The following is a 15378-nucleotide window of genomic DNA, read 5'->3' on the forward strand; positions in this document are numbered from 1 at the left end:
ATGCATATTAACTGTGATTTAGTCTTGAAGTCATATTATTATCTAATTCATCATGTACAGATCTCTTGTCATTGGGTTGGCACATTTTAAGGGATTTCTGTCTCTACTGGACCTGCAGAACCTCCAGTTTTTTCTCAGATTTTTTAATTACAAATGCTAAAATGCACAATAGTATAGTCTGGTGGATTCAGAGTTATACAGTGTCACAAATATGTAACTAAAGCTTCTTAAGATTAGTTCACATTTGTGGGGAAGTTTAAACCCAATCACCATATTTTCTGTACGTAATGATGCATAGTTTTTATGTTAAGATGTTAATCTTTAGCTCAGTATAATCGGTGTTTCTCTGGGATTCATGCTGTAGTGCAAAATATCTTTATTTTAGATGTGGGACTTTCTTCAGGCGGTCCAGCTGCAGGTGCAGGCAGCGGTGTCAGGACGCCTTGTGGGGAAATTCAAAGGTCTTGAGCTGGTGAGCGGCCTCAGATAATTAGTAGGAATTATAGAACAGACAGAGTGGATATTCAGTGTGTCATTACAATTACTCCCATGAGTTGTAAGAGCCATAGGTTTGCTTTCAAACCCTCAAGAGACCTGGAGCTGTTGAATTCTTGAACTGTGCCGCCAGTAAAGTAGTAGAGTCCAAAATTGCCCGGACTGGTGATAGAAAACTGCAGTATCGTGTTACAGCTTTTCAGAAAGGCCACTGACTGAAAGAAACCTGGGAAAAGGTATTTTCAGCTGAGGCTGAAAAGATGGTATGTGTGGCTCTTTATAAACACCGCTGTGGGTAACACAATTTATCTGAGTGAGTTAAGATACGCTTTAGAAGAGAATAAAGGCAGTGAAATGCAGCAGTATACAGAGTGGAATATTGTGACATACTGTACGTATCTGAGTGACATGGCATGATGTATTTAGTAGCTAAGAAACAGTGGTGGTCCAGATCCTGCGAGGCTCTAAAGGCCCCTGAATTGCTGTAGAAAGGTACACGTCACATTTCTGCTAAATTAAGTCCAGAGCACGAGATGTAGCCTCGGTGGAATAAATGGCTTCAATGAGGTAATGAAGACCCCAGGGGATAGATGGATCCTGCCTCAACCCTGCATTTTCCTCATCCCCGTGGCTTTGAGTGTGTATATTCTGTTGTATAAACGGGTGCACATGTTGCACTGGTGTGGTCATGCGTATGAGTGTGCCCTCGCAGGTTTTGTGTGTGCGTGAGCTCTCTGTCTTGGTCAGTTTATTTGCCTCTTGTGAAGAGACCTTATAATGTTATTTAGAGAGCTGAGGCAGCCTCAGTACGACAGTAGAGATCCGTAGTGCGTCTCATTATAAGTGCAATTAGCAGAGAGAGCATTCTTGACCAGACTAAAGTGCACTTAATGAAACACCCAAGACCCTCTTCAATAAAGTAGTGATTTTTTTTCCTGCCATTCTGGCCCTTCTGTAAGACAGTAGTGAGGTGACAGAGAAGTCAGCAGAGGAGACTGTATTAGAAGATTACACAAAGGCTGAACTAAAAAAAAAAAGCGCAAATAAGACTGGTTGCTTCTCTTGGTTATATGTTATATTTCCTTGACTAGCTATTTTCTCCATCTTTTTCTGTCAGCCTCCTTGTCCCACCATCATTCAATTAAAAAGATTTAAAAGACGAGGTTCTTGACAGTCTATATTTCTGTAGTCCCAAGAAAAGGCCAAAACCAACAATGAATTGATTCCACTAAGAAGTGTTGTCTGATACAGTTTATCCCTCAGTCATCAACCTCCATTGTTGCTTGAAAAACTGTAACAACAAAACAAAACAAAACAAAAAAACAAATGTACCCACGTTTCATCATTACGATGAAAATATCTAGTCGGTCTCAAAACAACTACCCTGCAGCCTTAAATACTCATTAGAGCGCCAAATGTGTATTCATCCACGGCTGAAAATAGTCCACAATAAATAAACAATTTACTTGCGTTCGAGGAACATTTGCTCAATCTGCAAAGCTGCAGCTGTTCTAGGAAATTATTTATCCTGTTTTGAAAAAAATGGAATTATATTTGGAAAACATTTTGTGACCCATTTTTGAGGATGTACGTCAATGTGTCTAGTATTAATGAGAAGCTATTAACAAGATCACCATCGCCATACCATCGTGTGTGTCTTTGCGTCCCTGAAGACCGACCAGGACCTGAAGAGGTTCGCCATGTTTAAAGAATGGCAGTGCACATGGACGCAGCGACCCCTTCAGGAGGCAGCGACAGTGAACGTTTAGTGTCTTATCCCAGACGTGCATTCCGCAAAGCCTGCTGGTTGAAGAATCCTGAAGAAATGCTCTCTCATCTTGCCTGTACTACTGTGTATGTACAGCAAAATGACAATAAACTTGATCTGATTTGATTTGAAGAAAGTGTGAAAGTGAGGAAAGTAGGAAAAAGATGGAGTTAATGCACAATTGGCTTTGGCTCTTTCAAGGAATTTGTTGACAAAATGATGGTGTACAAAAGCCGTTTGTATATTTTTATTTAGTTGTGACTATGGCTGTATCGTAGTGAGGCAGTATATTTTGCGGCAAACCTTCAACTCACACTGACAGTTGACTTTGTGAGAGCGAATTGAATAATTACAGAGGCTGTAAATAGAACTTGTGTTGGCTTTCATCACTCCGGCAGGGCAGTCATTATAACTGCATGATGTCTTATTACCTGACGGAACACCACAATGTCACACAGCTCTGACTGACAGAACCCAACGAACATCATTCACCAAAAACAACACATTTTCTTTTCTGGTGCAGATGATCCTCTGCACCATGTAAAACTTTCTGTTTCGCTGGAAAGACATTTGGCTGTGCCCTTGCCAGTAATATTTTAATTCTTCACTCAGCAAAAGTAAACCGAAAGGGATTCAGTTCTTGGCCAGAGAAGGGACACGTGTGGTTTCACGGGCAATGGACTTAATTCTCCTCATCTCTCACTAATATTCTCAACAGATGTAGCAGTGTGTTTTTTTTTTCTTAAACCTCCATTATATTATTTTTTTGAGTCTTTGCAAACAGCAAGCACAATATGGACATATTACCTTGATAAAAAGTCAGAATGCCCAACAGCTGCATATCCAACAAACACAGGGTAAAAGCAGTCATTGTGGTTTGTGTTTCTGGCTACCTGGCAAAGATAAGTCCAATTTTCACTATATAATAGCTTTATTTTGATTTCTGCCAACTCTTAGGGGAAATATCTTACTCTTTAGTTGTTTATTTTTAATGAAAATATACACAGATCAGGCACAAAATTAAAACCACCTGCCAAACGTTGTGTTGCTCCCCTTTGTGCTGCTAAAACAGCTGGAACCTGTTTAGACATGGACTCCACAAAACCTCTGAGCATCAAGCATCAAGATGTTAGGAGATCCTAGAAGTTATGGGTACTCCAATGAGATTTGGGAAATTCGGGCGCCAAATCAACTCTTTGCTATGTTTCTCAAACCACTCCTGAGCAGTTTTTGCAGTGTGACAGGGCACATTATGCGAATGAAGGGGTGTACTTGGTCTTTGACAATGTTTAGATAGGTAGTACATTAACAAAACCAAAGCTTCCCAGCACAGTATTGTCCAGAGCGTCACAGGGCATCTACTGGCTTGCCTTCCTCGAATAGTACATCCCTCACATGCATCTATCCGTCCACATGATGCAAAAGAAAAATGTGATTCATCTGAGAAAACCACCTTCTTCCATTGCATCCTGGCGTACTTCTGATGCTCACATTGTGGGCACTTTCAGCGGTGGACAGGGGTTGGTATCAATACTCTGTAGCCAAACAGCCACATATACAAGACACTGCAATGTACCATGTGTTCTGACACCTTTCTATCAGCAGCTTGTATTACTTCCTCCCCACCATTGGCTCTTCCCATGGTCTTCAATGACCTTGTCTTTTCTTGACAACTTTTGGTTGGTACTAACCACTGCACACTGAAAACACTCCACAAGACCTTCTGGGATCTGTTTCACAAAGCAGGTTTAGTCAAAACTCGGAGTCTGTTAACTCTGAAATGAGGGAAACTCTCGGTCATTTCAGAGTTAACAAACTCTGAGTCTGTTAACCCTGAAATGAGGGAAACTCTCCTTGGAGTCTATCCCAGCCAACTTAGGGCGAAGGCAGGGGACACCCTGGACAGGTCACCAGTCTATTGCAGGGCCACACTTAGAGACAGACAACCAAGCACACTCACATTCACACCTATGGACAATGTAGAATCACCAATTAACCTCAACATGTTTTTGAACTGTGTGGGAGGAAGCCGGAGAACCCGGAGAGAACCCACGCTGCACGGGGAGAACATGCAAACTCCACGCAGAAAGATTCCGGTGCCCCCACCGGGACGCGAATTGGCAACCTTCTTGCTGCGAGGCAACAGTGCTACCAACTACGCCATCTTGCAACCCCTAATTTGACAACATGTTGTCCTGAAAACTTTGGTGACCACATGACCCTCCTCCAGTACCACCTGCAGGACCAGCAGGGCTTAGAAATGAGACAACTCTGAATTGAGACATGAATTTGATCAGACAGCAATTTCTGGTAAAATGCAGGCTCAGTTATCATTTTAAAAAGTCTTATTGTTAGCTCAAGAGTATTTTTTTTTTTTAGATAAATAAAGATCAGTACCATGAGAGAAAGCAAAAGAGCTTTATCAGATCTTAAATTGGGATCAGGCTGAGATGAAGACTATTTCTCCGAAACTGAATTCAAGAAGTATGAGAAAAAGGTCTAAATCTCACACTGATGTTAAATTGAGTTTAAGGGAAAAGGCTGGCCAAAAATGAGATCGTATTTTAAAAACCTATTCCCTCTGGGTAGCCAACTAGTCATCACAGTTTGGACCTTGTAAAAGTTGCTTGGGTATTTTTCTTGCTTTCAACACATCAACAGTAAGAACTGACTCACCTGCTGCCTAAGATGTCTCGACCCTTTGACAGGTGCCATCGTAACAAGATAATCAGTGTTATTTACTTCAGCTGTCAGTGGTTCTGATGTTGTGGCTGATACAGCTAAAATTGATGCTGCTGAGGGCCTCAGTGAGCCATAACAACAACAGCGAACTGAAAGACACTAAAACGGGATGTAGGACTGAGAAAAACTGGAGAGTTGGGTCCTAAGTCTCTGAGCAATTCTATTTATACTATCACTTGTCATCTAATTCATTCTTAGTTTAAAAATGTTGCTGTAAAACCGACATGCTCTTTGTAAAAAATAAAAAATAAACTATAGTGACAAAAGCTAGAAAGACATAAAGAAATGTTTGGTTTGCAGTTTATTTACTTTTCCTCTGCTCTCCTTTATTGTTTACAGACATCACCTGTAGTATAAGTTTTATTGCCAGCTCCTTACTGTGCTTTCAAAGCCCCGCTGGACACTGAAATATGAGACAGTTGCTGATTTGCTGCTGCAGAGCCTGAAAACCAGTTTACCCATAGCCACCAGTTAATAAAGTATATATCTGAATTATTGATGACATGTTGGAGTTGTGACAATACCCAGAAATATCAAACACTGTCACCTGCTGCTGTATCTCACAACAGCATATTCAGACTTTTAAATGAAGTAAAAACACTCAACTCTGAAAGATTTCCTTTTTTTTATTTGAGGGTCATAATGCATGCATTTATTGAAGCAATGCTTGTGTTACGAACGCCGCTAATGATTTATTAAAGCACAGTGTTTAGTATGGTTTGTTATTATTTAAAACTCACGTCTGATGCATTGTGTGCTTCAGTGGAGATGACTAAAGTACCACTCTTACCTGTAACTGACCACCCACTGGATGTAAATGGACTCCTTAATAGATATGCCTGTCAGCTTATGTTATTCACAATGCCTTTTAAGCGCAGTACAGCGCAGCCCACGACGTCAAGTCTTGGGGGATATAGTAGAGCCTGATAATGATGGCCTACGTGTATTTTAAATAGCGTGGCAGATTCAGTTTTAACGTCTCTGGCGGCTGGTTAGAGCTTCTGCAACCTATACATCACAGTCTGTAAATCCACTGCAGTATTCAGGGGAAAAAAACAAAACATGTGACCGTGATCGAGGTGCACAGTTCACGGCTTGATTGATCATGTTGAATCTTTATTGGCAGATCGGAAGCCTTTGGATGCGAGCATGTGCGCGCGGTTGCACATCTCAAGCAGCTCCGGTTATTCTGTTGTCGATTTGTGCCATTTGACAGAGTTCTGTGGCCAGCGTGCTTTGTAAATGTTAAGGACGCCTCCAGTCTTATTGGCATGATGTGGCTCAATCCAGATGGGGCTGTATGCACATTAACCTGAAAGTGAGCATAGCAGTGCGTGCATGACGTTCTCATCTTCTCGGATTGAAAAATCGGAGGCAGTCAGTAGGGCTCAGGTGTCTGAATGCATAAACCTAAACAGTGCTTGACCTACAGCGTGCATGTTTCTACCGTTTGAACAGCCACCTCTGTGTTTCTGTGTTGTACTCGTATGTTGTTATCGGGGTAGAGGGTTAGTCACATCTGCAATGCAATAAATGACTGGATACAAGAAATGTACTCAAGGGTGTTCTGTGTAGCTGCTCATTGCCACTTATCCATGTTCTCCCTGTGATGCATGTGTTGCTGTAATTGCTGTCTAAGTGCTGTAATGGGCACATAAGAGCACATAAATTCATATGTCAGCTTGGATTCGTCGACACAGTGTTTAGGTCTATTATGCTCTGAGTAAATAATCCACTCTTGACACCCTGCATTTAAATGTTATTAATTAGACACCGTTAATGACAGTGGCGATGTAGTGTGAAGGTCTGATTCGTCCAAATGTCAGAGCAGCTCCTGCTCGGTTTGCTGGCTGGCTGCTCCCTCCATCCCGTTATTTCTGTTTATTTGCCCGTAGCCCTTTTGGAGATTCATTTTTAATGTGAGGTACGCTAAAAGGCGGAGCACTGGATCATCGCTATATGCAGGAGTGCATTAACTTAGCTCTTGTGTGTGTATGTGTTCTTGTGCGAATGCCCCATGCTATTTATTTTATCCTTCAAGCCTTCTGTTTTTGTCAGTGAGAGTCGACGCCGCAATATGCGCCAGCTTAGATAAAAGTAAATTGTGTATTATTAGGAGAGGGCACGCACCGCATGTAGTGTACTGCATGAATTGGTACAAGTTGTGTGTATCTTCCTGTCCATCAGGGTGTTGCGTGGAGGCATATTTGAATTGTTACTATGGAAACGGCGCACTGCTGTTACACAGAAACACATATCCGGATGAGTCTCTCTCTCTGCTCCCTCGTCTACTGTCACACTTCTTGCCTGATTTTTAAAGATTTTTTTGTCCTAATAGTTTCCCTCCGCTGCCCACTCTGAGTAGATTCATCAGCGCATTTGTAGAGTTTCCCTCCTTTTTTTTTTTTTTTTCCAGATTTGACACGCTGTGGATTGAGACCATTTCTTCCCCTCTTTCTTAGTTTTTCTTCCCTCTCTTAAGATTTCTTTAACCTCCTCTCCACCCTTGGCTCTTCTTTTATCATCTTTCGTGCTAATCATGTCCTCTTTTCATCTTTCCTTCTTCAGCTGTTTCCCCTCCACACCTCCTTCCTTCACTCTCCCTCCTTCCTCTCTGGGTTTCTTATTGCTGTTCCTTCCTCCACCTCCATCTCTTTTGTGTATGTCTCTATTTATTCTCTCCCTCACCCCACTCCTCTCTCTCTCCTCTTCTCTTCTCTCTGCTGCCTTCCTCCCACTCGCTTCCTCCTCCTTCACTCTTTCTCTTTCTCTCTCTCTCAGCTCCGGCGTCCTCGTGGAGAATTCAGCTAGTTTACAATTAGCATGTGCACCTGCAATTAAGCCTGACAAACCTCTGCTAATTAAACCTTTTAGACAAACTGTTTTTTTTTATGCGGGGATCACATTTCCTCCTCTTCTGATTTTTTTTTTCCACACCATCGTTCGGTCTCTTCTCTCTCCGTGCTTGCCCCATTTCCAGTGACGTGTGGTGAGGTTCATGGCTGTTGAGGCACTGACTTCATCAGAATCTGATTTACAAATACATGTACTCTACAGAGTAGCTCATTTGCCATTTGATTGGCAACAGTTTATGAGTTATTTTTCATATCTGCATTCTCTACATGTGTAGAGACTGTAGCCCACAAAACGCATGTTTCATTTAAAAAAAAAAAAAAAAAGTTATTTCGGTCTTACCTTTACCTTTAAATGACGTCCATGTGTTACTTTTTTGTAAAAGTCTCCTTATCTTCCTTTGCTGCACTTGACTTGCTAATTGTAGATTGCACCTAGTTTGCTGTCACTTACTCTGCAGCCACAAGAAGACTGTCTGGGATCAGAGCACCCCCTGCCATGAGGCAAGAGAACTGCCTGCCTCACCTTAAAGCTCTTCTCAGCTGTTTTATGATTGCTCAGCACAGGAAACACGTTACACACATACAGTTGGTGACAAAAAAAAGAACACTATACATTATTATTCCCATCAGCTAAACCATAGAAAGTCATTTCATATATTAAACGTGTTTGAACCATTTTAATGGCAACATCCAGACAGCAGTACGCTGTCACTGCAGGCAGCCAGCGCAGTTAGCGAGGGATTGCGCAATCCAAGGTGAGGCTCAGCTCGCTGCTGCCTCATCGCCTTCTCTTCCAAGCATTTGAATGGGAAATTGCGAAAATTCAGCAATTTTGAATCACTGGATAAATATAACCATTTAAATTATTTTATCATTATATTTTCAGATTCCTCTCAACTTCTCTCTTTGACCTTTGTTTTTCTTGGACTTAGTTTTTTTTTATGCTGACTGGATCTGCTCCGTAACAGATGGGTTGCTCGATAAATAAAAGATCAATAAAGGTGTTGTGTGAGAAAAGAAGAGCTTTTGCTCTGCCCTTCATTTATCCCCCTCCAAAAGTGATCCTCCATGCTTAATTTAGAATACTGAACATATACTCATTAAAGACTGCTCGTCTTTATCTGTGCAGAAAATATACCAAAAATTTGTGCCCCCCAGTTCACTTCATGCGCGTGCACTCAGAAACCACAATTTTCACATCAGGCTATGACTAATTGTATTTCTCCCTGCCTGTCATCGCCCTCTGCTTACATCTTTCACTCTGCCTATCGCTTTCTCTCACTATCTTCTCCATTATTTCTCCTCTACACTTTCCTCCACTGAACCTTTGTATGTCTGCTAATAGAGGAGCAGTAAATAATAGCAATAACAGTAAATGATAGGTCTGCAGTTGACTTTAAAGAGCAGCAAAGGGATCTCAGAGGGGTGGGAGGAAGCAACTTTTAAAAAAATAGGTTTGGAGGGTAAAGGGGAGAAAAGCAATGAAAGAATGGGAGTGAGAGGGTGGGAGGGAGGGAGGCAATGTGGGAGACAAAGAGCAGACTCAGTGAAGCTCAGTCTGAGTGTCTAATGGTCACTTAGCCTGGCAGTGAGTCCATGAAGCTGTGCGGCTGTCAATCTGTCAAAATGCACCCAGTGCAATCCTGAGTCCCTCAAAGCGCACACACACACACATACACACACACACACACACACACACACACATGCGTGCGAGACTCACTATCTCTTCCCTGCTCTGTCTTTGATGTGTGCCACAGGGTTCCTCCGAGCAGCTCACAGCACAGAATAATGGATGTGGCGTTGTCTCTCAGTGTGTGGTTTGATACACAGCTATGTGGGTCACTTAGTTTGGTCTCAAATTAAGGGGTCGAACTCTGTGTTTTCAAACCCTGACCAATACTTGACTTTAGTAACACTATCCATAATACCAAGGCAAGAGCAAATATTATATTTTATATTTTTTACTGAGTAAAACATGTTCAGTCCTAACTATCAGATGAAATAAATCATTTTTTAATACTTATATAATGGTTATAATATTAGACTCTTTTCCTATAGAGCCTTTTCAAAACCAGGATTACAAGATTCTTCAAAAAAAGAGCAACATTACAACAATAGTTCACAGACACTAGCCCTCTGAACTCTGGGAGTTTCTGGGTGTTTTTTCCCTGTCCCCTTTTTCTTCACTGTGGCGAAGTTTTCACTGCAATGTAAAGTCCTGCACCTCTGTGGAAAAAGCACAGCTATGGCTAGATCATGTTTTGTGTTTACTATGACACAGTTATAATACCATGAATCTTAAAAAAGCAACAAAAAAAAATGCACACAGATGTTAGCAATACTGAAAAAAAAGGTAACTACATACTTGACAAGTTTTACCATTTACATTCCGAATTTGTTTTCATACTCATCTGATTTGTGTTGATAAAAGCCTGCAGTTCAGCCAAGTTCAGCAGAAAACTATGAATTTTTGTCATGTGCAGCTGAATCACTACTGGCTTCACAGTTATGCCTTGGAGCAAAAAATTATTATTATTTTTACAGAATCTGGAGGAAGAGGTTTTGTGCAAAAATTTAAATAAGACATTTGGGAAAAAATTATTTTGATTAAACATGATGGTTTTCAGCCCTCTGACAGAATGACGTGTCACAAATAGGTAGTTCAAGGACCATTGGAAAGTTGATAATTCAATAACTCTTTATCTGTTTTTGGTTCAGACAAGTGGTGTAATCGTGTTGATTTTAACGGATAACATTCCTCTTTAATTTGGGGTCAAGGTAGTTAATAGAGAAAGAGGAAATAACCCGAAGAAGAAAAAAATATTTGAAAGAATAAGTAGATATACAGATGTTTACATTTGTGAATAAACATAGCAAATTTAGTTTACTAGTTTGGTAGGAGATTGATAGTTCAACCATTCCATCCATTGCTTGTTTGCTTCTTAGTTTATTTGCTCCATAAGTTATTTTACTGTTAAGTGAGGGGGATTTTGTGCTCTCTTAACATATTAAAAAATATAAATATATAAAACCTATTAATAGCATATGTGACCCATAAATATACTGTTGGTCTGCTGTGTGCCACAAAAACCGCTCCAATCCACTGAGGCATGTCAGACTCTGCAACACCTCTGAAGATGCCCTTTGGCATCTCAGCAGCAGATCCTTTAAGTCCTGTAAGTTGTGAGTTGAAACCGCAGCAGACCACACTTGTACCAGCACATCCTCCAATACCCTGTCTGCGTGGCTCGTCCCCTTTTAAAACCACAGCTGACTGGGAGCAGCCAAAAACCGTACAGCTTCTGAGATGCTCCGTCCCAGTCATCGGCTCTTAACAATTGAGCCCAACCTTGTAAAAGTCTCTCAGGTCTTTACTCCTGGATATTTCTTCGACATCCGCAATACTGACTACGAGAATCATCTGTTTATGGGCTAATATATCCCAGATCATGTGTCATTGTTATTACTCATTTTGTGATTGCTCATAATGTTTTGTCTCATTATTGCAGTCCATTAATGTCTATATTTTTTAGCTCACATTTGAAGTGTCCTGGATATTTTCCCTGGTGTGTTGCATTTATTCTCTCCTACTGTCTTTCCTCTCTTCCTCTCCAGGGACGGCATTTACACTTCTCCACAATGCTTGTCAGCCTCCACCCTTCTCCCTCCCATCTTCAGGACAAGCACTTGGTCTCCCCTGCTTCCTCCCACCATCCTCCTCCTCCTCTTCTGCCTGCGGACCAGTCACCTCATCATCCTTGCCCTCGGCCTCGGCTGACCCTGCCCTTCCTCTCCTTGTCCTTCTCCCTGCTCATCCTCTCCATCTTTCTCCTGCCCGTTTGCGAGTCCCGCAGGGGTGGAGGTCAAGGAACGGGGCCTGGAGGTGCCCCAGGGGGTCAAGGAGGCCAGAGAGGCGGCAGCACCCAGAGGGGCGTTGTCATCCCTCCTCAGTACTCTCCCGGCTCACCGGCGCTACCACCTATCAATCCCAAACTGATCAACTCCCTCAGTATCGCTGTCATCCTGGTGGGCAACTCTAGTGAAGTGGCACTGGGGGCTGGGCTCGAAAAAGAGGACTTCCTCCACATCCCTTACCCTCCCAAAGTCGAGGTGGTCACCATGAACGAGACTGACCCGAAGAGCATCATCAATCGGATCTGCGGACAAATGACGAGGAACTCTCTGCAAGGCGTAGTGTTTGGTGACGACACGGACCAGGAGGCCATCGCTCAGATCTTGGACTTCATCTCTGCCCAGACGCACATCCCCATCCTGGGCATCAGAGGAGGCTCCTCCATGGTCATGGCAGCCAAGGTAAGAAAAAATATCTGCTTTTTATATGGAAAAAGAAAGAAAACATTGACCTGTGACCTACTTGTGATGTAATATTCAATTCAATTCAATTCAATTTTATTTGTATAGCACATATTTACAACAAAAAGTCATCTCATAGCGCTTAACAAAGGCAGAAACACTCAACAATACAAAACATTTGGATTCCCTATAAGCTTCAGCAGTCCACAAGCAGTCTACAACAGTGGGAAGGAACCGAAAACCCCCGCAGGGGAAAAAAAACCTCTGACAGAACCAGGCTCAGGGAGGGACGGCCATCTGCCTCGACCGGTTTGGTGGATATAGGATCAATTCTAAAATTTAGTTTACAGTTAAACAAGTTATTAGAAGTTATTGTCCTTTTGTTCCTCCATTTCAAATGGACCAATGAAATATTCCATTTCGTAGTTGGTGGCGGTAACAGGAGGCATCATGGTGGGGGCAGCAGGATGCACAAGGTGAGGCCTGTGGCTGTAGTTCAGAGCTCCAGATCCAGAGACATCCACCGAGAGAACAGGCGCAGGAGAACCTCGGGGGGAGTCACAGAGTTAGTCATATGTAACGGTGATATACAACTATATAAACATATACATACATACACATATATATAAAGAGTAGAGAAGAGGAGAGAAGCCCAGTGCATCATTGGAATCCCCCCGGCAGTCTAAACCTCATCACTAAGGGACAGCTCAGATGATTCTGAGCAGCCCTATCTATGAGCTTTATCAAACAGGAACGTTTTTTACCTAATCTTAAAGGTAGAGAGGGTGTCCGCCTCCCGTACCCAAACTGGGAGCTGATTCCATAAGACAGGAGCCTGACAACTGAAGGCTCTGCCTCCCATTCTGCTTCTAGAAACTCTGGGAACCACCAGTAGACCTGCAGTCTGAGAGCGAAGGGCTCTGTTAGGATGATATGGAACAATAAGGTCTTTAAGATACGACGGAGCCTGATCATTAAGACTTTTATATGTTAGAAGCAGGATTTTAAATTGGATCCTTGATTTTACAGGAAGCCAATGGAGAGAAGCTAATACTGGAGAAATATGATCTCTTTTATTGGTTCCTGTCAAAACTCTGGCTGCAGCATTCTGTGTAAGCTGAAGGTTTTTAAGAGAATTATTAGGACATCCTGATAATAAAGAAGTACAATAGTCCATCCTAGAGGTTATAAATGCATGGACTAGTTTCTCAGCGTCACTCTGAGACAGGATGCTCCTGATTTTTGCAATATTACGAAGATGAAAGAAAGCTGTCCTACATGTTTGTTTTATATGGAAGTTAAAGGACATATCCTGGTCAAAAGTAACCCCAAGGTTCTTTACTGTGGACCTAGACGCTAAGGCGATACCATCTAAAGTAACTATCTGGTCAGACAGTGAGTTTCTGAGGTGTTTAGGGCCAAATACAATAACCTCAGTTTTGTCTGAATTTAACTGAAGGAAGCTACAGGTCATCCAGACCTTTATGTCCTTCAGACATGCCTGGAGTTTAAGTAACTGATTGATTTCATTAGGGTTCATAGATAAATATAACTGGGTGTCGTCTGCATAACAATGGAAATGTATGCAGTGCTTCCTAATAATGTTGCCTAATGGAAGCATGTACAGAGTAAATAATATTGGTCCTAACACAGAACCCTGAGGAACTCCATAAGCAACTCTGGTACGGCTGGAAGAACCATCATTAACATGAACAAACTGGAATCTGTCTGATAAATATGATTTTAACCAGTTCAGTCCTTTTAAGTCCAATCACATGTTCCAGTCTCTGTAATAGGCTGCTATGATCAACAGTATCAAATGCCGCACTGAGATCCAATAAAACCAGAATGGACAATAGTCCACTATCTGAAGCTAGAAGAAGATTGTTAGTGACCTTCACCAATGCTGCCTCTGTGCTGTGATGGATTCTAAATCCTGACTGAAACCCTTCAGTCAAACCATTTACATGCAGAAAATCACATAGTTGGTTTGCCACGACCTTTTCAAGGATTTTTGAGATAAAAGGAAGGTTGAATATTGGTCTGTAATTGGCTAAAACACCTGGATCTAGAGTAGGCTTTTTTAGAAGTGGCTTTATTATAGCAACTTTAAAAGCCTGCAGTATGTAGCCTGTTAGCAGGGAGAAGTTGATAAAATCTAACACTGTACTGTTCATTAAAGGAAAGATCTCCTTAAACAGTCTAGTGGGAATGGGGTCCAACATACATGTTGCTGGTTTAGAAGAATTAACTATTGATGTGAGCTCTAAGAGGTTCACAGTAGAGAAGCTGTCCAAACACACATCTGCTTCTGTGGGCGCGTCCAGAGCCGCTGTACCTAAAGACATGGTCTGGATTTTTTGTCTAATATTTAAAGCTTTATTTGTGAAGAAGGTCATGAAATCTTCACTGCTGAGAGCTAAAGGAACAGAAGGCTCCACAGAACTATGACTCCTGGTCAGCCTGGCTACAGTGCTGAACAGAAACCTGGGATTGTTCTTATTTTTCTCAATTAAAGACGAATAACAAGCGGATCTAGTATTACGAATTGTCTTTTTATATTTGAGAAAACTATCTTTCCAGGCTGGATAATTTTTCAGAATTATTTGAGCGCCATTGCCTTTCCCATCTCCTTACATTCTGCTTTAAAATACGCAGCTGTTCATTATACCATGGAGCTGTTTTGCTATGATTTTTTGCCTTCCTTTTCAGAGGAGCAACAGCGTCAATTGAAGTACGCAGTAAAGCTGCCGTCCTATCAACCAGATTATCCACTTGTGTGGGACTAAGATTAGAGCTACTCTCCTTTGTGTTGGCATATGGCATTGAAGAAAATAATGATGGAATTGTTTCCTTAAATTTAGTGACCGCATTATCAGATAAACATCTGCTGTAATGGAACGTTTTGGTTGTTGTACAATGGTCAATTACTGTAAATTCAAATGTTATTAAAAAAGAGAAAAGAGTTTTGTTTAAAAACATTAAGATGCTCAATTTCTATGCCATATGTCAAAACAAGATCCAGGGTGTGATTAAAACGGTGGGTTGGCTTATTTACATTCTGAGAGAAACCCACTGAGTCTAACAGTGAACTAAAAGTAGAGCTGAGGCTGTCGTTCTCATCATCTACATGAATATTAAAGTCACCCACTTGACTTCATGAAGTTCAAGATTTTAGCTGGCTCTTATTGTCCAGAGATTAGT

The 15378-nt window shown here is 41.6% G+C and overlaps 1 protein-coding gene across 1 annotated transcript in view; it reads left to right on the forward strand.

Annotated features, from left to right (window-relative positions):
* Positions 1-11499: 11499 nt before the first annotated feature.
* The window catches only part of grin2bb (glutamate receptor, ionotropic, N-methyl D-aspartate 2B, genome duplicate b), a 97113-nt gene continuing 93234 nt past the window's right edge, over positions 11500-15378 (forward strand). The window contains exon 1 of the mRNA XM_008277315.1: positions 11500-12174. Within this exon, the coding sequence (XP_008275537.1) occupies positions 11500-12174 (675 nt within the window). The remainder of the gene's footprint in view (positions 12175-15378) is intronic.

Source organism: Stegastes partitus, unplaced genomic scaffold, assembly GCF_000690725.1.
Source record: "Stegastes partitus isolate 25-593 unplaced genomic scaffold, Stegastes_partitus-1.0.2 Scaffold3, whole genome shotgun sequence".
Taxonomy (NCBI): Eukaryota; Metazoa; Chordata; class Actinopteri; family Pomacentridae; genus Stegastes; species Stegastes partitus.